Source organism: Sphaeramia orbicularis, chromosome 22 (genome assembly GCF_902148855.1).
Source record: "Sphaeramia orbicularis chromosome 22, fSphaOr1.1, whole genome shotgun sequence".
Taxonomy (NCBI): domain Eukaryota; kingdom Metazoa; phylum Chordata; class Actinopteri; order Kurtiformes; family Apogonidae; genus Sphaeramia; species Sphaeramia orbicularis.
This window is the reverse complement of record NC_043978.1, coordinates 9757392-9780033: the sequence shown is the minus strand read 5'-3', so window position 1 is coordinate 9780033 and position 22642 is coordinate 9757392. Positions and strand designations below refer to the sequence as shown.

The following is a 22642-nucleotide window of genomic DNA, read 5'->3' as shown; positions in this document are numbered from 1 at the left end:
GTAAAATAATCATCAGCTGTTTAATCTGAAGGTTTAGTATGAAAGTGTAATGAGGAGGTGATCGTCATCATCTGTCACATGGAGGAGGTTTAGAAGAAGGAGGAGAGGAGGAGGAGGATCCTCCTTATCACTCCTCTTCAACTTTAGTTGCCGCGCCGACAGAATGGTTGCGTTGGTTGGTTCTTGGACAAACTTCTCTCATTTGTTGGATCAGATGAATGTGCAGAACAGAAAAAGCCCAGTGTTCAAAAGGCATTAAATGTTTTTCATGTATGACTGCGTTTCTGCTGACATTTCAGCTCCTGCTCATTAATATGGAGACCAAATTAAACTGAGGAGGGCTTGTTGATTTCCTCCCCCTCACTCCCTCCCTCGTTCTCCCCCTCTTTCCTCCTCATCTGTTTCGTCAAGCGTTTATCTCCCTGTTTCTGTTTTTGGTAAACGCCGGCATTTTTCAACTGAAATACATCGAAATACGTCCAACACAAACATAGCTTTTCCACAATAACTGTTTTAATGTAAATGTTTGACTTTGGTCTGTTTCAGTTCAGTTTCAGTTCAGTTTTACTTTAGTCTTTATTTTATTTCAGTTCAGTTTGACTTTGGTCTGTTTTATTTCATTTCAGTTTCAGTTCAGTTTGACTTTAGTCTGTTTTATTTCAGTTTCAGTTCAGTTTGACTTTAGTCTGTTTTATTTCAGTTTCAGTTCAGTTTGACTTTGGTCTGTTTCAGTTCAGTTTCCATTTTACTTTAGTCTGTTTAAGTTCAGTTTCAGTTTTACATTGGTCAGTTTCAGTTCAGTTTCTGTTTTACTTTGGTCAGTTTCAGTTCAGTTTCTGTTTTACTTTGGTCAGTTTCAGTTCAGTTTCTGTTTTACTTTGGTCAGTTTCAGTTCAGTTTCTGTTTTACTTTGGTCAGTTTCAGTTCAGTTTCTGTTTTACTTTGGTCAGTTTCAGTTCAGTTTCTGTTTTACTTTGGTCAGTTTCAGTTCAGTTTTACTTTAGTCTGTTTCAGTTCAGTTTCCGTTTGACTTTGGTCTGTTTTTATTTCAGTTTGACTTTGGTCTGTTTCAGTTCTGTGTTACATCACTGTTCAGTTTCAGTTTGGCTCAACCGTTAACTCAGTTTAGTTTCAGGTTGATCTCAGTTGTTCTTGGTGTTGGTTCAGTTCTGGTGTCATTCCTCCTCTTCCTCCTCCTCCACTTGCTCTGCTTTGCTTCTTCCTCCTCTTTTTCCTCCTCTTCTTCCCCCTCCTCTTCCTCTTTCTCCTCCTCCTCTTTTTCCTCTTCCTCCTCCACCTCCTCTTCCTCCTTCTCTTCCTTCTCCTCTTCCTCCTCCTCCTCTTCCTCCTCCTTCTCTTCCTCCTCCGTCCTCAGGCCTGTGTATCTCAGTCCATCCTTGCATGGAGATTGACTGGAGGCATGAATACATCACAACTATCCATCCATGTATGCCCCCCCTCTCTAACCCCCCCCACCACCATTTCTCCCAGATCCCTCTCTCAGCACTTATCTCAAAGTTCGGATCTCATGCATTTTAATCGCTGTGTCTATCCCCCCCCCCTTCTCTTTTTTCTTTGACTTTGGATCAGTGGCATCCTTCAAACAAACAACAACAACAACAACCCCCTCCCCTCTCCTTCTCCCCCCCGACTCCCTTTCCCCTTTTTAAATCAATATTTGCCATCAGCGAATAAATCGTATAATTTCCTGACTGTTAGACGAGTGCGACGCAGACATATTTACCTTCCACTCGTCTCTTTTTTGCTGTCGATCCCTCGTTCTGGCGGCGTGGCTATTAGCTAAGTGAAGGGGATGGATGGCCGTGAAGCGCCGAGCGATAGCATCTCCATCAGAATCGGCGACGTTGAAAAATGGCCGCCGCCTCTCTGATGACAGCGCAGCAAAAACACACACACACACACATGCGGGCGTCCACCCCCCCGACGGAGAAGAGACATTTAAATATTCAAATGGGGCCGGGCGGTAATGATAAACGACAAGGGAAAAGTAGAATCAAGTAGCTATCGATGCAGAAAATGAAAAGAGGAGAAAGAGAAAAGAGAGGAGGAGGAGGGAAATTAAGCAAAAAAAAAAAAGATCTAGGCGTCGCTTTGAGAGTTACACTAACAACTGAAAAGAAGGAAGAAAAGAGCGAAGAGATTGATAGGAGCAGAGAAAAAGATGGATGTAAACGGGAGATGAAGGCTGAAGGAGCGATAGAGTAAAAGAAAACAAAGATGGAGAAGAGACAGGACGCAAATGAGACAAATGGACGATGGAGACCAGAGGAGACAAAGATGAAAGGAGGAGATAGAAGGAGGGAAAGGACCAAAGGAGGAGATAAAAGGAGGGAAAGGACCAAAGGGGGAGATAGAAGGAGGGAATGTACCAAAGGAGGAGAAAGAAGGAGGGAAAGGACCAAAGGAGGAGATAGAAGGAGGGAAAGGAGGAGATAAAAGGATGAAAGGAAGAGATAAAAGGAAGAAAGGAGGAGATAGAAGGATGAAAGGAGGAGATAAAAGGAGGAAAGGACCAAAGGAGGAGATGGAAGGAGGGAAAGGACCAAAGGAGGAGATAGAAGGAGGGAAAGGAGGAGATAAAGGATGAAAGGAAGAGATAAAAGGAAGAAAGGAGGAGATAGAAGGATGAAAGGAGGAGATAAAAGGAGGAAAGGACCAAAGGAGGAGATAGAAGGAGGGAATGTACCAAAGGAGGAGAAAGAAGGAGGGAAAGGACCAAAGGAGGAGATAGAAGGAGGGAAAGGAGGAGATAAAAGGATGAAAGGAAGAGATAAAAAGAAGAAAGGAGGAGATAGAAGGATGAAAGGAGGAGATAAAAGGAGGAAGGACCAAAGGAGGAGATGGAAGGAGGGAAAGGACCAAAGGAGGAGATAGAAGGAGGGAAAGAAGGAGATAAAAGGATGAAAGGAAGAGATAAAAGGAAGAAAGAAGGAGATAGAAGGAAGGTAAGGACGAAAGGAGGAGAGACGACAAGGCATGCATCTGTGAAAAAAATTAAATAATCATAAAAACATGGATCTGTGGAATAAAAAAAAAAATACAAAGAAAAATTTTTTTTAATAAAAACTAATTTAAACATTAAAAATAAAAAAATGGAAAAATTAAAATAAATAAATAAATAAATAAATATATTTAAATAAATAAATAGATACAATAAAATAAATACTAACAAACATGGATATGTGGCGTTATTAAAAAAAAATATATATATATATATATATAAAAAATGGCTCTGTGGCATCATCAAAAAATTGTAATAAAACTAATTTTAACATTTAAAAAAAAAAATGGAATAAAAAAAATGTAAAAAGTACAAAAAAAATAAAACAAACAAACTAAAAAATTATAATAAAATACAATAAATACAAAAAACTGTCATCAAAAAAATTTTAAAAATTAAAAAATTAAAGAAATAAAAGCACTTTTTTTTAAGTCAATCATAAACCTATTATTAAACCATTTATTTATTGTTGATGTGCTGTGACTGTTTCTGTGGAGTGGTGACCGTATTTTGAATTTCCCCTTGGTGATTATCTATCTGTCTATCTATCTATCTATCTATCTATCTATCTATCTATCTATCTATCTATCTATCTATCTATCTATCTATCTATCTATCTATCTATCTATCTATCTATCTATCTATCTATCGTACTATCTATCGTACTATCTATCGTACTATCTATCGTACTATCTATCTATCGTACTATCTATCTATCGTACTATCTATCGTACTCTTTTGTAACTTCCTTTTATAGTTTTTTGTTTGTTTGTTTTTAAGTCGACAAATCAATAAAACTGTGGTTCCATTTAATCCGGATCAGACCACAGACCAGTTCTTGGGTCTACAGAGTCCTCTAAGGATGGGCTTTGATTGTAAACCTGCTCTTCAGTCCAGTCCATCAGTGATCCTGTTGTTTTCTTTGCATGTTTTCAGCATCAACACAAACTATAGAAAGTAGAATGCAGAGACAATATGAGAAAAAAAAAAAAAATAGAGTCGAACTAGTGTTAGATATTTACACCTGACAGTAAATAAAGTCACTGTGGTGTTTGAACCTGTTTTATTTCTACCAGTTGAATATTTCTTCCATGCTTTCAGTCAGATGAATAGAAGTGAAGGTGGTCGCTGATCTTTTCCAGCTGTTGATGAACGTCGGTTCAAACAGAAGCGTCTTCCGTCAAAGCCTGACTTTCAGACTCTGCGCTCCGTCCCGCTGTTTCCACGCTCGTGCTTAAACACTGACTTTTGATTCAGAAATAGAAAACCGTGGTGCAGCTGCTTCACTTCCCTCCGCGGCGCTCAAACAAAAGCCCAAAACCTGGAGGAGGAGGAGAAGGTTCAGCTACAAAACCGCTGTTTCTTTACGGCGGGTTCTTCTGAAAGGCCTGTGCAGTCTGACGCTGACGAGCGCCACCGCTGCCGCCGCCGTGGCGTTTGATTCCCACCGTCTGCCGAGCTGCAGAGTGTGAGCTTTAAAGTGGTCAAAGCAGGTGAAGCAGCGACTGAAAAGAACCCGAAACTCCCCCGAACATTTCATCAACACAAGTCGCAAACAACAACAACAAAAAACAAGTCGCCCTGTTTTAAGACGATTAAAGGACGATGACGAAAAGACGACGTTTGAGAGTCGGTCGGCTCCACCCTAGTGTTGGATGGGGTCGGCTGAGACTACGACACCTTCCAACGGATTCTTTTTTTTTTTCCAACCTTTGTTTATTTGGAGTTTTATAGAAACTGGGCAATACAAACACCGTATCATATGTGACACATCAACTGAAAATAAATTGTTGCACAATTTCCATTTTTTACATTCAAACAAACCCAAGAACAAGTACACCAACCTTCTCCATTAACAAAAAAAAGACAACAAAAAAAAACAGACAAAAAAAAACTAGAAAAGCACTTGGAGAGCACAGACCTCTGCCAAGGCAGATCAGTCCCCCCCCGTCCCCCCCATCACCACCAAAATTGAATCATTTGTTTCTTGTGCCAGTATCAACATTTCCTGAAATTTTCATCCAAATCGTCCATAACTTTTTGAGTTATCTTCCATACAGACAGACAGACAAGCCAACACCGGCAAAAACATAACCTCCTTGGCGGAGGTAAAAAGGGCTTGAAAGGTTCACATTTAGAATATCAGTATGTTATGCGCTACACAAGGTACATCACCAAACAGAAAAAACTTCCAACAGCTTCTGACACAGTTTCACCAACAAAAACAACTAAAAAGAACATCTGTTACATCTTAGAGATTCTATCGCAATACAAACCATGACCAAACGGACTAAACAGACCAAACGGACGACCATCAACATTTAGCAGTTTTATCTCAGCGCCGATAGGACATGAGTTACTGTAAAGCACAGGTGTCAAACATACGGCCCGGGGGCTGAATCCGGCCCGCCATAGGGTCCAATCTGGCCCATAGGATGAATTTATGAAATGCAAAAATTACACTGAACATTAGGGCTGTGTATCGACAAGAATCTGGTGATACGATACAAATCACAATACTAGAATTACGATACGATATATCACGATATATCATGACACTGTTAAAAAGGCAATTTTTTGTTTGTTTGAAATTATTATTTGCTGGAAGAACTGAATTACACCAGAAATCTGCACAAATACTGAACACATTTTTATTTGATTACAACAGGATCTAATGTTATATCACAAAATGTTCCTGTGTTCAAACTGAAATGATGTTTCACAGACATTACAGTTTAAGATCCTATTCAAATGTTCATATTCTATTAGATCAGAACTAACATCAGAACAGTATTTTAGTTCAATCCCAACAAAGGAACTAACATCTGCCTCTCAGACAGGAAAAAGTGCTTTTAGGATGATTCGAATAACCATTATTTAATAAAACAGTGTTAAATAATAATAAATAAGATATAAACAATAAAGAAAAACAAAAATGAACCTCCAAATTATCTGCATTTGAATAAATACCTAAAAATATCGATACAGTACTTTTTAATATCAATACAGTATTGTGAAATAAATTATCATGATATATTGCAGAAGTGATATTTTCTAACAGCCCTACTGAAGATATTAACAATAAATAGTGTAAAAGTAATTTTATTTCAGGTTCCATACAGACACATACAGACCAGAAAAATACTGTCATAATAACCTATAAATAATGACAACTGCAGATTTTATCTTGGCTTAGGTATAAAAAAGTAAAATTACATGAAAATGTTTATATTAACAAACTGTCCTTTTAAAAAAAATGTGAATAACCTGAACAAATATGAACAACGTGAAATATTTTGAGAAAAGTAAATGCCATTTTATCAATATTCTACCTGTTACTAAATGTTTTGTGTATTTGTAATTGTTACGTAAGTTGTAATGCACATGTGTAAAGAATAAACTGAGGCAGAATTTTGTTAAAACTGCACTTGTTTTTTTTAAGACATTTCAAGTTGTTCATGCAATTCAGATTTTTAAGGAATCGATGTAGACGTAAACATTATCATAATGTAATTTTACTTTTTTCTCTGGTACTCTTTTACTGGTCTGGCCCATTTGAGATCATACGGGGGTGAATGTGGAACTGAACTAAAATGAGTTTGACACCCCAGCTGTAAAGGCACTGTGTCCGGTGTCATCTTATGGTGAATTTTGGTGAAATATTTAGTATGTGTATCTTATTTCATGAAGTTAAGTAACTTGTAGTAAAGTGTGTGTGTGTGTGTGTGCGTGCGTGCGTGCGCGTGTGTGTGTGTGTCAAGGTTATAATAGTTTTGGATTCTTCATTATAGTTTAGTTTTATTTAGTTTTGACTTTTTTGTCTCTAATTCAGTTAGTTTGAATTAGTTTTTAGGGCAGGTTTGCTAGTTTTTATTAGTTTACATTATTTTCTAAATGCTTAGTTTTAGTTTAGTTTTAGTTTTTTCGTGTATTTTCTCTTCTTCTCCGTCGTATTCAAATAAATCCCAGACAGGACTCTGCTGCTTTCTCCCAACTTTAGTCTCCATGTTTCCAGGTAGAGTGGGGACCAGAAGACGACTGGAAACCACAAGTGACGGACCGTTAAATATCATATGGTGCTGCTAGCTAAAATTGCTTGAGGGATATAAATCGCTTTCGTATCAATCCGACATCGACAAAGATGAAAACGAAGGGAATTTTATCCATAATTTTTATACGTTTTAGTTAGTTTTGTAAACACACAATACAGTTTCAGTTAGTTATTTTTTTTTCTTTTAATTATAGTTTTTATTTATTTCAGTTAAATGTTTTTTCAATTCTAGTTTTCGTCATTTCGTTAGTTTTCGTTAATGATAATAGCCTTGGTGAGTGTGTGTGTGTGTGTGTGTCCTGTTTCCTGGAAAGGCTACTGACAGGTCAGAGCGACCTAGTGGGAAGTGGAAGCTTGGTTGAAGACCAAGTCAAGAAGACCGGAAGTTCTCACAAGCACATTTCCAAACTGTTCTAAGAGGGTCCTTAATAACATAACATCATATTTGGTGTGCATCAGATGGTTGGTTTCCTTTTATGGTAACACTGATGTCAGATCACCCCTGTATAAAACCTCTGTCGAATAAAGAATGGGAGAGATTCCCTGACAGCGTCCCGAGGTCATGGTTTCCTTGTTATTTTAGCCACACCAATCTTCATCTTCATCATCATCATCATCTTCGTTGTCATCTTTGTCAACGTCTTCATCAGCAATTCCTTCTCGGATGAAACTACTGGTCGGATTCATTTCAAATTTTATGTTTCTTCTTTGGGACAATGTCTACAAAGTTTGTTCACAGTTTTGAGAAATTTTAAACATTTTTATAATTGTTATGTATTTATTTATTTATTTATTTTTGCTTTTGTTTTCACATGTAGATTTTGTGTGAATGCTCTGTGCCTCCTGTTCATATTCCTGATGTCTTTTGGTTTATATATTTACATGTTTATGTTTATACCTAAGTTGGGGGTTGGGACGTATGTTAAGAAGGACAGTAAAAATGCACACACTGTATGATGCGTCTATATTAAGCTGTTGAAAATCCATAAATAAAATTATAAAATAAAGGGAAAAAAAGAAAAGGAACATTAAATCAAAAATATTTTTTTTCCACTTTGATTCCACAGCTTCAGTAAAGACTGGTTAGTTCTACTGTAATCATGGTCTGATTTAAACCTGGGTCAGTTCTGTCTGTCCGTCTCAGTTCTGTCCGTCCGTCTGACTGTCTTTGCCTTTGCGTCCCCAGAGCAGCCACGCTGAGCTGATGGCCATGGAAACCAGGAGGACCAGCGTTCTGGGCCGAGCCGAGTCCCTGAAGAGGAGTGGTTCCGAACTGCCCGCCCACTTCCACCGCAAAGTCCACAACCTGACGCACACCTGGACACAACTGGAGGTAACGCAACAACAGACACACAACCTGACGGACACACAACCTGACGGACACACAACAACGGAAACAGCATGACAGATATACGATGATCAACATGCAATGACAAACACACAACAGCACACAAGTCCATTGACCCTGAAACTGTGTGAATATAACTTGCACATAAAAATTTACCAAATGGAAAAACAACAATTTTGCCAAAACTCTTGTTTTACGATTAAAAATTTTTGCGCTGGCAAGAGGTGGTTTTTCAGGCGTAGCGTAAATGGTATGTCACACAAAACTGTAATGGAAAGACCTTTTTACATGTTGTCTAAACTTAACGGGTGCAGGTGGGAGACGTCTTTGGTCCCTTTGTCACTCTTCCACTCTGGAATGTTGAGTTTATGTCTCTGTCCTCTGGAATGTTGAGTTTATGTCTGTCCTCTGGAATGTTGAGTTTATGTCTGTCCTGTGGAATGTTGAGTTTATGTCTCTGTCCTGTGGAATGTTGAGTTTCTGTCTGTCCTGTGGAATGTTGAGTTTGTGTCTCTGTCCTGTGGAATGTTGAGTTTATGTCTCTGTCCTGTGGAATGTTGAGTTTATGTCTCTGTCATGTGGAATGTTGAGTTTATGTCTCTGTTCTGCGGAATGTTGAGTTTATGTCTGTCCTGTGGAATGTTGAGTTTATGTCTCTGTTCTGCGGAATGTTGAGTTTATGTCTCTGTTCTGCGGAATGTTGAGTTTCTGTATGTCCTGTGGAATGTTGAGTTTGTGGCTCTGTCCTGTGGAATGTTGAGTTTATGTCTGTCCTGTGGAATGTTGAGTTTATGTCTCTGTTCTGCGGAATGTTGAGTTTATGTCTGTCCTGTGGAATGTTGAGTTTATGTCTCTGTCCTGTGGAATGTTGAGTTTATGTCTGTCCTGTGGAATGTTGAGTTTATGTCTCTGTTCTGCGGAATGTTGAGTTTATGTCTGTCCTGTGGAATGTTGAGTTTATGTCTCTGTCCTGTGGAATGTTGAGTTTATGTCTGTCCTGTGGAATGCTGAGTTTATGTCTCTGTTCTGCGGAATGTTGAGTTTGTGTCTCTGTCCTGTGGAATGTTGAGTTTATGTCTGTCCTGTGGAATGTTGAGTTTCTGTCTGTCCTGTGGAATGTTGAGTTTCTGTCTCTGTCCTGTGGAATGTTGAGTTTATGTCTGTCCTCAGGAATGTTGAGTTTATGTCTCTGTCCTGTGGAATGTTGAGTTTATGTCTGTCCTGTGGAATGTTGAGTTTCTGTCTGTCCTGTGGAATGTTGAGTTTATGTCTCTGTCATGTGGAATGTTGAGTTTATGTCTCTGTTCTGCGGAATGTTGAGTTTATGTCTCTGTTCTGCGGAATGTTGAGTTTCTGTATGTCCTGTGGAATGTTGAGTTTGTGGCTCTGTCCTGTGGAATGTTGAGTTTATGTCTGTCCTGTGGAATGTTGAGTTTATGTCTCTGTTCTGCGGAATGTTGAGTTTATGTCTGTCCTGTGGAATGTTGAGTTTATGTCTCTGTCCTGTGGAATGTTGAGTTTATGTCTCTGTTCTGCGGAATGTTGAGTTTATGTCTGTCCTGTGGAATGTTGAGTTTATGTCTCTGTCCTGTGGAATGTTGAGTTTATGTCTGTCCTGTGGAATGCTGAGTTTATGTCTCTGTCCTGTGGAATGTTGAGTTTATGTCTGTCCTGTGGAATGTTGAGTTTCTGTCTGTCCTGTGGAATGTTGAGTTTCTGTCTCTGTCCTGTGGAATGTTGAGTTTATGTCTGTCCTCAGGAATGTTGAGTTTATGTCTCTGTCCTGTGGAATGTTGAGTTTATGTCTGTCCTCAGGAATGTTGAGTTTCTGTCTGTCCTGTGAAATGTTGAGTTTATGTCTGTCCTGTGGAATGTTGAGTTTATGTCTGTCCTGTGGAATGTTGAGTTTATGTCTGTCCTCTGGAATGTTGAGTTTCTGTCTCTGTCCTGTGGAATGTTGAGTTTATGTCTGTCCTCAGGAATGTTGAGTTTCTGTCTGTCCTGTGGAATGTTGAGTTTGTGTCTGTCCTGTGGAATGTTGAGTTTCTGTCTGTCCTCTGGAATGTTGAGTTTCTGTCTGTCCTGTGGAATGTTGAGTTTATGTCTCTGTCCTGTGGAATGTTGAGTTTATGTCTGTCCTGTGGAATGTTGAGTTTCTGTCTGTCCTGTGGAATGTTGAGTTTATGTCTGTCCTGTGGAATGTTGAGTTTCTGTCTGTCCTGTGGAATGTCGAGTTTATGTCTGTCCTCAGGAATGTTGAGTTTCTGTCTGTCCTGTGGAATGTTGAGTTTATGTCTGTCCTCAGGAATGTTGAGTTTATGTCTCTGTCCTGTGGAATGTTGAGTTTATGTCTGTCCTCAGGAATGTTGAGTTTCTGTCTGTCCTGTGAAATGTTGAGTTTATGTCTGTCCTGTGGAATGTTGAGTTTATGTCTGTCCTGTGGAATGTTGAGTTTATGTCTGTCCTCTGGAATGTTGAGTTTCTGTCTCTGTCCTGTGGAATGTTGAGTTTATGTCTGTCCTCAGGAATGTTGAGTTTCTGTCTGTCCTGTGGAATGTTGAGTTTATGTCTGTCCTGTGGAATGTTGAGTTTCTGTCTGTCCTCTGGAATGTTGAGTTTCTGTCTGTCTTGTGGAATGTTGAGTTTATGTCTGTCCTGTGGAATGTTGAGTTTCTGTCTGTCCTGTGGAATGTTGAGTTTCTGTCTGTCCTGTGGAATGTTGAGTTTATGTCTCTGTCCTGTGGAATGTTGAGTTTATGTCTGTCCTCAGGAATGTTGAGTTTCTGTCTGTCCTGTGGAATGTTGAGTTTATGTCTCTGTCCTGTGGAATGTTGAGTTTATGTCTCTGTCCTGTGGAATGTTGAGTTTATGTCTCTGTCCTGTGGAATGTTGAGTTTCTGTCTGTCCTCTGGAATGTTGAGTTTATGTCTCTGTCCTGTGGAATGTTGAGTTTATGTCTGTCCTGTGGAATGTTGAGTTTATGTCTGTCCTCAGGAATGTTGAGTTTATGTCTGTCCTGTGGAATGTTGAGTTTATGTCTGTCCTCAGGAATGTTGAGTTTATGTCTGTCCTCAGGAATGTTGAGTTTCTGTCTGTCCTGTGGAATGTTGAGTTTATGTCTCTGTCCTGTGGAATGTTGAGTTTATGTCTCTGTCCTGTGGAATGCTGAGTTTATGTCTGTCCTGTGGAATGTTGAGTTTCTGTCTGTCCTCTGGAATGTTGAGTTTATGTCTGTCCTCAGGAATGTTGAGTTTATGTCTGTCCTCAGGAATGTTGAGTTTCTGTCTGTCCTGTGGAATGTTGAGTTTATGTCTCTGTCCTGTGGAATGTTGAGTTTATGTCTCTGTCCTGTGGAATGTTGAGTTTATGTCTGTCCTCAGGAATGTTGAGTTTATGTCTGTCCTGTGGAATGTTGAGTTTATGTCTGTCCTCAGGAATGTTGAGTTTATGTCTGTCCTCAGGAATGTTGAGTTTCTGTCTGTCCTGTGGAATGTTGAGTTTATGTCTCTGTCCTGTGGAATGTTGAGTTTATGTCTCTGTCCTGTGGAATGCTGAGTTTATGTCTGTCCTGTGGAATGTTGAGTTTCTGTCTGTCCTCTGGAATGTTGAGTTTATGTCTGTCCTCTGGAATGTTGAGTTTATGTCTGTCCTCAGGAATGTTGAGTTTATGTCTGTCCTCAGGAATGTTGAGTTTCTGTCTGTCCTGTGGAATGTTGAGTTTCTGTCTGTCCTCTGGAATGTTGAGTTTATGTCTCTGTCCTGTGGAATGCTGAGTTTATGTCTCTGTCCTGTGGAATGTTGAGTTTATGTCTGTCCTCAGGAATGTTGAGTTTATGTCTGTCCTGTGGAATGTTGAGTTTATGTCTCTGTCCTGTGGAATGCTGAGTTTATGTCTCTGTCCTGTGGAATGTTGAGTTTCTGTCTCTGTCCTGTGGAATGCTGAGTTTATGTCTCTGTCCTGTGGAATGTTGAGTTTCTGTCTCTGTCCTGTGGAATGCTGAGTTTATGTCTCTGTCCTGTGGAATGTTGAGTTTCTGTCTCTGTCCTGTGGAATGCTGAGTTTATGTCTGTCCTGTGGAATGCTGAGTTTATGTCTCTGTCCTGTGGAATGTTGAGTTTCTGTCTCTGTCCTGTGGAATGTTGAGTTTCTGTCTCTGTCCTGTGGAATGTTGAGTTTCTGTCTCTGTTCTCTGGAATGTTGAGTTTCTGTCTCTGTCCTCTGGAATGTTGAGTTTCTGTCTCTGTCCTCCCTAATCTAAGTAGTGGAGCTTCGTCCAGTAAATGCACACCAAGTCGAGTCAAAGTTGGAGATCGAGCCGAATTCGAGCCACATAAAGTGTTTATTCATACACAAAATAAACACTGAGTTGAAATCTGCAGAAACAACTGACTTTTTCGCTCTGGGAGACCATTTTTATTTGCCCAAAAGTAGGCTGGGTTTTAGTTATAGGCCACACCCCTTTTTACCATATTTAGAACATTATTCTAGTGATGTTAGAACCCGCCTTTTTGGCTTTGTCCATGATAGGGTACATTTTTACTAGTCTCTGTCTGGATTGGACAGCATTTATACATATGCAACTATTTCCCAGTATCAGTTTATCATATATAAATATGTAACTTTTTCCTAGAGTACATAAATTATTTCCCAGAATGGCCAAAATTCCCACTCACATGCACTTTTTTTCACCATGTTTTGAAAACTTTCCATAGGCACACGTGTCTTTTAGTAGCGGTTCTCCCAGGAAGAACAGTCAGCTACTCTGGTACAATGCAAAGTTATTATCGTTAACGAAAACTAACAAAATGACGAAAACTTGAATTGTAAAAACATTTTTGCTAACTGAAATAAATAAAAACTATAATTAAAAGAAAAAAAAAAACGATAACTGAAACTGTATTGTGTGCTTACAAAACTAACTAAAACATATAAAAATTATGGCTAAAATTCCCTTCGTTTTCGTCTTTGTCAATGTCGGATTGATATGAAATAGATTTATTTCCCTCAAGCAGTTTAGCTGCTGGCACCATATGATATTTAACGGTCTATCACTTGTGGTCACTTGTGGTTTCCAGTCGTCTTCTGGTCCCCACTCTACCTGGAAACATGGAGACTAAAGTTAGGAGAAAGCAGCAGAGTCCTGTCTGGGATTTATTTGAATACGATGGAGAAGAAGAGAAAAGATACAAAAAAACTAAAACTAATGCTAAAACTAAGCATTTAGAAAATAATGAAAACTAATAAAAACTATCAAACCTGCGCTAAAAACTAATTAAAACTAACAGAATTAGAGAAAAAAAAGTCAAAACTAAATAAAACTAAACTATAATGAAAAATCCAAAACTATTAGAACCTTGGTACAATGTACACATTACACTAAGAATAACTTCTGGCATGCAAATGAATACTGGTTAAATACTTATGAATACAAATTGAATATTTCACACATGAGTCACATGAACAAAAAAAATATGGATGTTGGCGGATGTTACAACAAGCGAAGAAGCGTTTAAACCAAACGTGTGTGTATGTGTGGACACACCAGGAAAACACATCAGTTTAGAATTTAGGAGAAGATAGAGGAGGAATATAGAATAATAATGAATATATCTATAAATCAACACGATAATTTTGATTGTCGCCATGTTTATGGAATGACTTCTCATGTCATCTCATGATAATAAATAAACAAATCATCGTATTTGTGATTTAATGGTAAAACCGACATTACACACTTCTGTTTTTAACATATTTAGTGAATATCGCTAAAGTTTTGCGCAGATGTTCAATGGAAAAGAGACTAATGATACAACAAAAAAAACAAACACACAACAGGATAGACACATGACAACGAACACACAACAGGCACACAACAGATACTCAATAACGGACACACAACGACACAGCGATACAACATCAGAAACACAGAACAGGACAGTTGTGAGTCTGAGGCTAATTTTAGGATAATCAGCTGTGATCTAATCTACAACATGAAGATGATAATTAGTGTCAATGAAGGAATCCTGCTGTTTCCACGGCCGTGAACTCTGATTACAAAGACGAATGGATGGATGGACGGACGGACAGAGAGAGAGAGAGAGAGAGAGAGAGAGAGAGATAGGTTTATGGACTGACTTAAAAAATAAGTTTTTTATTTCTTTCATTTTTTTGTTTTCTATTTTTTGATGACACCACAGATCCATGTTTTTTGTATTTATTGTATTATTATTATTATTATTATTATTATTATTAAGAATTAAACAAAAGAAAATATAAGGTGAAAAATGACACAAGATTAAAAAATAACACAAAGATTCATTAACCCTTTCATGCAAGAATTACGAGAACCTTAGTCAAGATTTTTTCCCCAAGTGTTTTCATTTCTCTTTAAACATGGAAAAAAATAGTGTGATTGAAAAAATTCTCATAAAAAAAATAAAAATAAATAAACAGATAAGATAAATAAAAAGTAAAAAAAAAAACAAAAAAAAAAAAAAAAAAAAAAAAAAAAAAAACGTTAAAAAATACAAAAGTGAATTTTTTTTTATAATAATCAGCTGGACACCATGCGTTTAATTTTTGAAGCAACGAAACATGTATTTACTGATAAATTGTCTGAAAACTATGGGGGGGGTGGCTTGTGGTTTATTCTCAGGGGAGATCTACACAAGGTTACCAATTCATGTCAGAAAAGATACGTAGTGTCTTAAAACTTTAATAAAGCTATGTGTAAAAAAAAATTTTTTAAAATCCATGAATATACAAGAGAACAGCTGTAGAATAGCTGTCCACTGTAGTGGCCAGTATGTGCGAAAGGGTTAAAGACCCAAAAAATAAATGTAAAAAATGTAAAATGATTTAAAAAAAAAAAAAAAGAAAAAAAGAAAAGATAAGAAAATTACATAAAAAACGTGAGTCACAATTAACCACTAGTTTTTCTTTTGTTTCTGAAAAGGAAATCCAATTACCAACAGATACACGGACCGAAATATCACACTTTTTAAGAATCACTGAATGATCTGATGAACCGATCAGAACAAATGTAGACTGAACTGAACCCAGGCTGAACGTCCGCAGACTGGACTGTTCACTGTAGTTGAACCCACGTTGTCTTTTTCAATAAAGTTCTGTTTGAATCAGTTCAGTGGTTTTAGTTTAAAGGTTCAGACAGAGTCAGATTCAGACTGTGAAGCTCCATCAATGAATGAAACATGAAGCAACACAACAAACTTCAACGTCCTGAACCGTTTTGACACGTTTTAACCTGACAGTCGCTGATGTGTGACGGTACAACCGCTGTCTCTGTCAAAAACTCCAAAGCCCCGCCCCTTTTCAGCCCAAACAGACGGCGTTTACCAGCGGTGGACGGGTCTCATCAGTAACGGAAGCTGCAGGTGCAGTCGGCGGCGTTCACCGAGTGATGATACGTAAACACAGATGTTCATTTTCCAATCTGTTAGAACCGATCTGCACCGAGGAGTAAAGACTGATCACCTCCTCTGGAACGCCACGGCAACGGAGGAGAGGAGGAGGAGGCAGCCTTTCCTACGCTCAGGCAAAGTTTAAGGATGATAGAGAAAGTCTGAAGGATTTAAATGATGTGAAACAGTTCCAGATTTACAGGATTTGAAAGATCTGACCTTTAATAAACCAACGATGACCTTTGAATAAAGAATAATAATCAGAGCAAAACAGGAAAATGAAGACCAGGATGAAGACCAGGATGAGGACCAGGATGAAGACCAGGATGAAGACCAGGATGAGGACCAAGATGAAGACCAGGATGAAGACCAAGATGAAAACCAGGATGAAGACTGAGATGAGGACTAGAATGAAGACCAGGATGAAGACTAGGATGAAGAGCAGGATGAAGATTAGGATGAAGACCAGGATGAAGATCAGGATGAAGACCGAGATGAAGACCAGGATGAAGACCGAGATGAAGGCCGAGATGAAGACCAGGATGAAGACTGAGATGAAGACCGAGATGAAGACCAGGAGGAAAACCGAGATGAAGACTATGATGAGGACCAGGATGAAAACAGAGATGAAGACCAGGAGGAAGACCGAGATGAAGACTAGGAGGAAGACCAGGATGAGGACCAGGATGAAAACAGAGATGAAGACCAGGAGGAAGACCGAGATGAAGACTAGGAGGAAGACCAGGATGAGGACCAGGATGAAAACAGAGATGAAGACCAGGAGGAAGACCGAGATGAAGACTAGGAGGAAGACCAGGATGAGGACCAGGATGAAAACAGAGATGAAGACCAGGAGGAAGACCGAGATGAAGACCAGGAGGAAGACCAGGATGAGGACCAGGATGAAAACAAAGATGAAGACCATAATGAAGACCTTGATGAAGTCCACAATGAAGAACATGATGAAGACCACGATGAAAACCACGATGAAGACCATGAGCTGAAGTGCGTTAGTCTGGTTCTAGAATGTTGTGATGTTCTATCCACCCTGTGCTGCTATCGTTCTTGGCCTGTTGTATATAGACATATATAGACCTGTCCTTTATAGACATGTTGTATACATACATGGGCTATATACAGGTTGTACATAGACTTGTCGTATATAGACTTGTCGTACATAGACTTGTTGTACATAGACTTGTCATACATAGACTTGTTCTATATAGACTTGTCATACATAGACTTGTAGTATATAGACTTGTCGTATATAGACATGTTGTATGTATACACGTGGTATATATACAGGTCATACATAGACTTGTCGTATATAGACTTGTCGTACAAAGACTTTTCATACATAGACTTGTCATTTATAGACTTGTCGTACATAGACTTGTCGTACATAGACTTGTCATACATAGACATGTTGTATATATACAGGGGTTGGACAAAATAATGGAAACACCTTCACCTCAAGATGATAATGCCCCAATCCATACAGCTAGAATTGTTAAAGAATGGCATGAGGAACATTCTAATGAAGTTGAGCATCTCGTATGGCCGGCACAGTCCCCAGACCTCAACATTATTGAGCATTTATGGTCAGTTTTAGAGATTCAAGTAAGACGTCGATTTCCACCGCCATCGTCTCTAAAAGAGTTGGAGGGTATTCTAACTGAAGAATGGCTTAAAATTCCTTTGGAAACAATTCACAAGTTGTATGAATCAATACCTCGGAGAATTGAGGCTGTAATTGCCTCAGAAGGCGGACCTACACCATATTAAATTATATTTTGTTGATTTTTTAAGGTGTTTCCATTATTTTGTCCAACCCCTGTACATGTCATACATAGACTTGTTGTACATAGACTTGTCATACATTGACTTGTCATATATAGACCTGTCGTGTATATATACAGGTCGTACATACTCTTGTCGTATATAAACATATATAGACTTGTCATACATAGACTTGTTGTATATAGACTTGTCATACATAGACTTGTCGTATATAGACTTGTCGTACAAAGACTTTTCATACATAGACTTGTCGTACATAGACTTGTCATATATAGACTTGTCTTATATAGACAGGTCATATATAGACCTGTCATTTATATAGAGGTTGTACATAGGCTTGTCACATACAGACTTGTATATAGACATGTCATACATAGACTTGTCGTACATAGACTTGTCGTACATAGACTTGTCATACATAGACTTGTCGTATATAGGCCTGCCGTACATAGACTTGTCGTATATAGACTTGTTATATATAGACTTGTCGTACATAGACTTGTCATACATAGACTTGTTGTATATAGACCTGTCGTACATAGACTTGTCGTATATAGACTGGTTGTATATAGACTTGTCGTATATAGACCTGCCGTACATAGACTTGTCATACATAGACTTGTCGTACATAGACTTGTCATACATAGACTTGTCATACATAGACTTGTCATGCATAGACTTGTCGTACATAGACTTGTCATACATAGACTTGTCGTATGTAGACCTGTCATACATAGACTTGTCGTACATAGACTTGTCATACATAGCCTTGTCGTATGTAGACCTGTCGTACATAGACTTGTCATATATAGACTTGTCATACATAGACTTGTCGTACATAGACTTGTCGCACATAGACTTGTCATGCATAGACTTGTCGTACATAGACTTGTCATACGTAGACTTGTCGTATGTAGACCTGTCATACATAGACTTGTCGTACATAGACTTGTCATACATAGACTTGTCGTATGTAGACCTGACGTACATAGACTTGTTCTATATAGACTTGTCATACATAGACTTATCATACATAGACTTGTCGTACATAGACTTGTCATACATAGACTTGTCATACATAGACTTGTCGTACATAGACTTGTCATACATAGCCTTGTCGTATGTAGACCTGTCGTACATAGACTTGTCGTATATAGACTTGTCATACATAGACTTGTCGTACATAGACTTGTTGTACATAGACTTGTCATACATAAACTTGTCATACATAGACTTGTCGTACATAGACTTGTCGTACATAGACTTGTTGTATATAGACTTGTCATACATAAACTTGTCATACATAGACTTGTCGTACATAGACTTGTCGTACATAGACTTGTCGTACATAGACTTGCCGTACATAGACTTGTCGTACATAGACTTGTCGTACATAGACTTGCCGTACATAGACTTGTCGTACATAGACTTGTCGTACATAGACTTGCCGTACATAGACTTGTCGTACATAGACTTGTCGTACATAAACTTGTCATACATAGACTTGTCGTACATAGACTTGTCGTACATAGACTTGTCGTACATAGACTTGTTGTATATAGACTTGCCGTACATAGACTTGTCGTACATAGACTTGCCGTACATAGACTTGTTGTATATAGACTTGCCGTACATAGACTTGCCGTACATAGACTTGTCGTACATAGACTTGTCGCACATAGACTTGTCATGCATAGACTTGTCGTACATAGACTTGTCATACGTAGACTTGTCGTATGTAGACCTGTCATACATAGACTTGTCGTACATAGACTTGTCGTACATAGACTTGCCGTACATAGACTTGTCGTACATAGACTTGCCGTACATAGACTTGTTGTATATAGACTTGCCGTACATAGACTTGTCGTACATAGACTTGTCGTACATAGACTTGTTGTATATAGACCTGTCGTACATAGACAGGTCGTACATAGTCTTGTATATAAACATATATAGACCTCTCCTTGTAGTTGAGGTACTTTGGTTGGACTTCCTTTGGCGTCTCTAACTTCCGGGGGACCGGAGCGTGCCTTGCTGACGGGCACGTCGGCAGCGGTTGTTGTTTCCCCAGAGGTGAGGTGATTAATTCCAGGTCTGTGCGGCGGCAGCTGGCGGCGGCTCGTCAGGAGCCTCAAACGCCGCGACGCGACTTTGTTCTGCGAAGAAACAAAGCGTCTCCCGTCGACCGAGCGATGCGGCAGCGACGCACCGAGCGCGCTCACACAAACAGGAAGCCATCTGCGGATGTGTGCGTCGCCTCCTCGTACTCCCAGATGACGCACACGCTCGCACATCACACAAACGCGGATTTATTGGCAGAGCGTGCGTGCGAGCATTAACATGTGTTTCAACCTCGCTCAAACAGATTCCATCTCGGAAATGAAACAACGGCAGCAGATGAGGCTGTCGCTCTCCGCCGCCGTAACCAGACTGTGATTAAACTTCTATTACCCACAAACAGACAGTTGGACTCTCACTGCTGGGTCACACACGCCTTGCTCTGTGTGTGTGTGTGTGTGTGTGTATGTGTGTGTGTGTGTGCGCCTCAGCCGGGAACAGAGGGGATTGTGGGTAGAGACTGAACCGGACGCAGTGAAGCGCTGCTTTTTTAATCTCCGTTTCAGTCTCTGCTTCTCCTTCGGTCTCGGTTACTGCGCTGTGATTGGACGGTTACCGGTCAGATGCTTCTCAAATGTTCACAGGGTTTTCAGTTTAGTTTTACAGTTTTATAAGTGTTTCAGTTTTTCTTTTACTTTGATGGCTTGAGTTGTTCTTTAGTTTTTCAGATTATTATGAGGAAACATTTGACTCATAGAAGCTGAAACACCAGTTTTTATTATAGGGTTCAGATTAAAGATCTTCATAAACCAGTGAGTTTGGAAGAAAAACTATGAACCAGGTTTTTGTGTCTTATTAAAGTCATGTTCCAGGTCTGTGTTTTACTGGTTTAATATGAATATGTGCAGTTTTTACTGGAACTGCAACATCTAAATCAGTGTGAGTCTCAATTAATCCACAAAAGTCAAGTTGAGACTTTTCCTCCATCAGATTCATCGACTCCAACTTCTTGGACGTTTCAGATGTGTCTTTATTTTTTGTTCACATTTACAGTGTTAATATAGTCAATAATGATGCAAAATTAAATATCACTTAAACACAAATGAGGTTTATCTTTGGCTAATACCAGGAAAGCCCTGGTACTTTTATTTAACAAAACCCTTTTCAGTTCCTTCAGGGTTTTTTTTAGACCAGTTCAGTCAATGAGTCTGAATGAAATGAGCTGAAAGTGTCAGATGAGCAAACCCGTTTTATATGAGTCTATCAGATGGTTTTCTTTAACTAAAAGACTAAATGCAGATGTTGTCTTTGACTGTGAAGGGGAAGGTCAGGTTGAAATACCTTCTACCTGCTTCTGTCTCCAGGCTTTTATTCTATTCAACTGAGTGGGTTCTTCTGAACGTCAGCGTTTTTGAATGAATGAATCTGAAATACTCACTTCCTTAAACTAGAAAAGCACTTGGAGAGCGCAGACCTCCGCCAAGGCAGATCAGTGTAGAAGAAGTGATGGATGGATGGATGGATAAAAGGAATGCACAACTCCAAAACATTTATCTGTTATTCCATATTTTCATCCCCTTTTTTTTTTTATCATTTTAGTAAAACGGAGTTTGTAACATTTATTAAACCAAGACTTAAATCCATTTCTGTATTAGTTTTTTTTTATATATATATATATTTCTATTTCATAATAATTTGGTTCAATCAGTGTCATTAAATATGAACGAGGGTGTTCATAGTGATTTAACACATTGACTGTATCTATAGTGTTGATGAAAATGGATGAAAATGTGGGATTCATGCATTTATTTATGGTGTAGTTGTGAAGTTAGAGGTGTTTACGTCACATCTACTAAAGACTGAACTGGTAAAAATAACAATAATAATAATAATAATAATAATAATAATAATAATAAAGGTGAAGTTGCTGATCTCAGTTGAATGGCGCCTTCCTCTTCCATCCCAGTGTTGAACTGGTAATAATAACAATAATAATAATAATAATAATAAAGGTGAAGTTGCTGATCTCAGTTGAATGGCGTCTTCCTCTTCCATCCCAGTGTTGAAGGTCGGTATATTCAACACTTCTTTTCTTCTCCTCCAAAGTATCACATTCTCTCCTCCACTTTGGCGGCGTCTCCTCTGTTTATGCCCCCCCCCCCCCCCAACATGGCGTCTCCGTAGCATATTAACAGACCTATCAGTGCTGGCGTCGGCATCTGCTGCTCTGACACAAATTGGGAATTAACTGGAATTGATGTCCTGCTCGTCGCCTCTGAACTGTCCTGGCCTTATGAAGAATTTATGACGCACACGCACACACACACACACACACACACGCTGCAGAAAATAAAGAGGTAGTAAATTAGCTTTTGTCTTGGTTGTTGTGGATTTTGGCAGCGCTGTCGTTTTATGCAGTTGTTCAAGGTCAAACTGTCAAAGTGTGAGAACGGGGCGAATAGATGAACGAATAAACGGACAGAAGCAGGATTAGGATGAAATCTGTCCATAAAAACCAGGTTCAGGCAGAGCAGAGTCCGTCTGTTTGGGTTTTATCTGAGAAAACAGGAAGAAGCTGAAGTCGTTTGTGACGTTTTCATTCAGATGAAATAATGTCGAGAAGATTCCAGAGGTTTGGCACAGACTGTGGCTGCTGTAGGTCAGAGGACGTACGACTGGAATCACATCTGTGGACTTTAACGGTGTTTGAACGCAAAGAATCAGGATCAATCACCAGATCTGAGTTTGCTGTTGCTCTGGACTCACAGTATGTCCTGACTTTAACCTGAAAACCCAATTAGTTGGATTTTTTTGTCTTTATCTCACCAGTACGGAAGAGGATTAGGGCCATTGGGAAAAAATAAATAAATAAATAAGTTTAAATTATTATTCTGAGGAAAAAGTCAAAATTCTGACTTTAATCTTGAAATTCTGACTG

The 22642-nt window shown here is 38.9% G+C and overlaps 1 protein-coding gene across 1 annotated transcript in view; it reads left to right on the top strand.

The window, feature by feature from the left end:
• akap6 (A kinase (PRKA) anchor protein 6) overlaps window positions 1–22642 on the top strand; it is a 371391-nt gene that overhangs the window by 296920 nt on the left and 51829 nt on the right. The window contains 1 exon segment of the mRNA XM_030127062.1: window positions 8260–8406. Within this exon segment, the coding sequence (XP_029982922.1) occupies window positions 8260–8406 (147 nt within the window).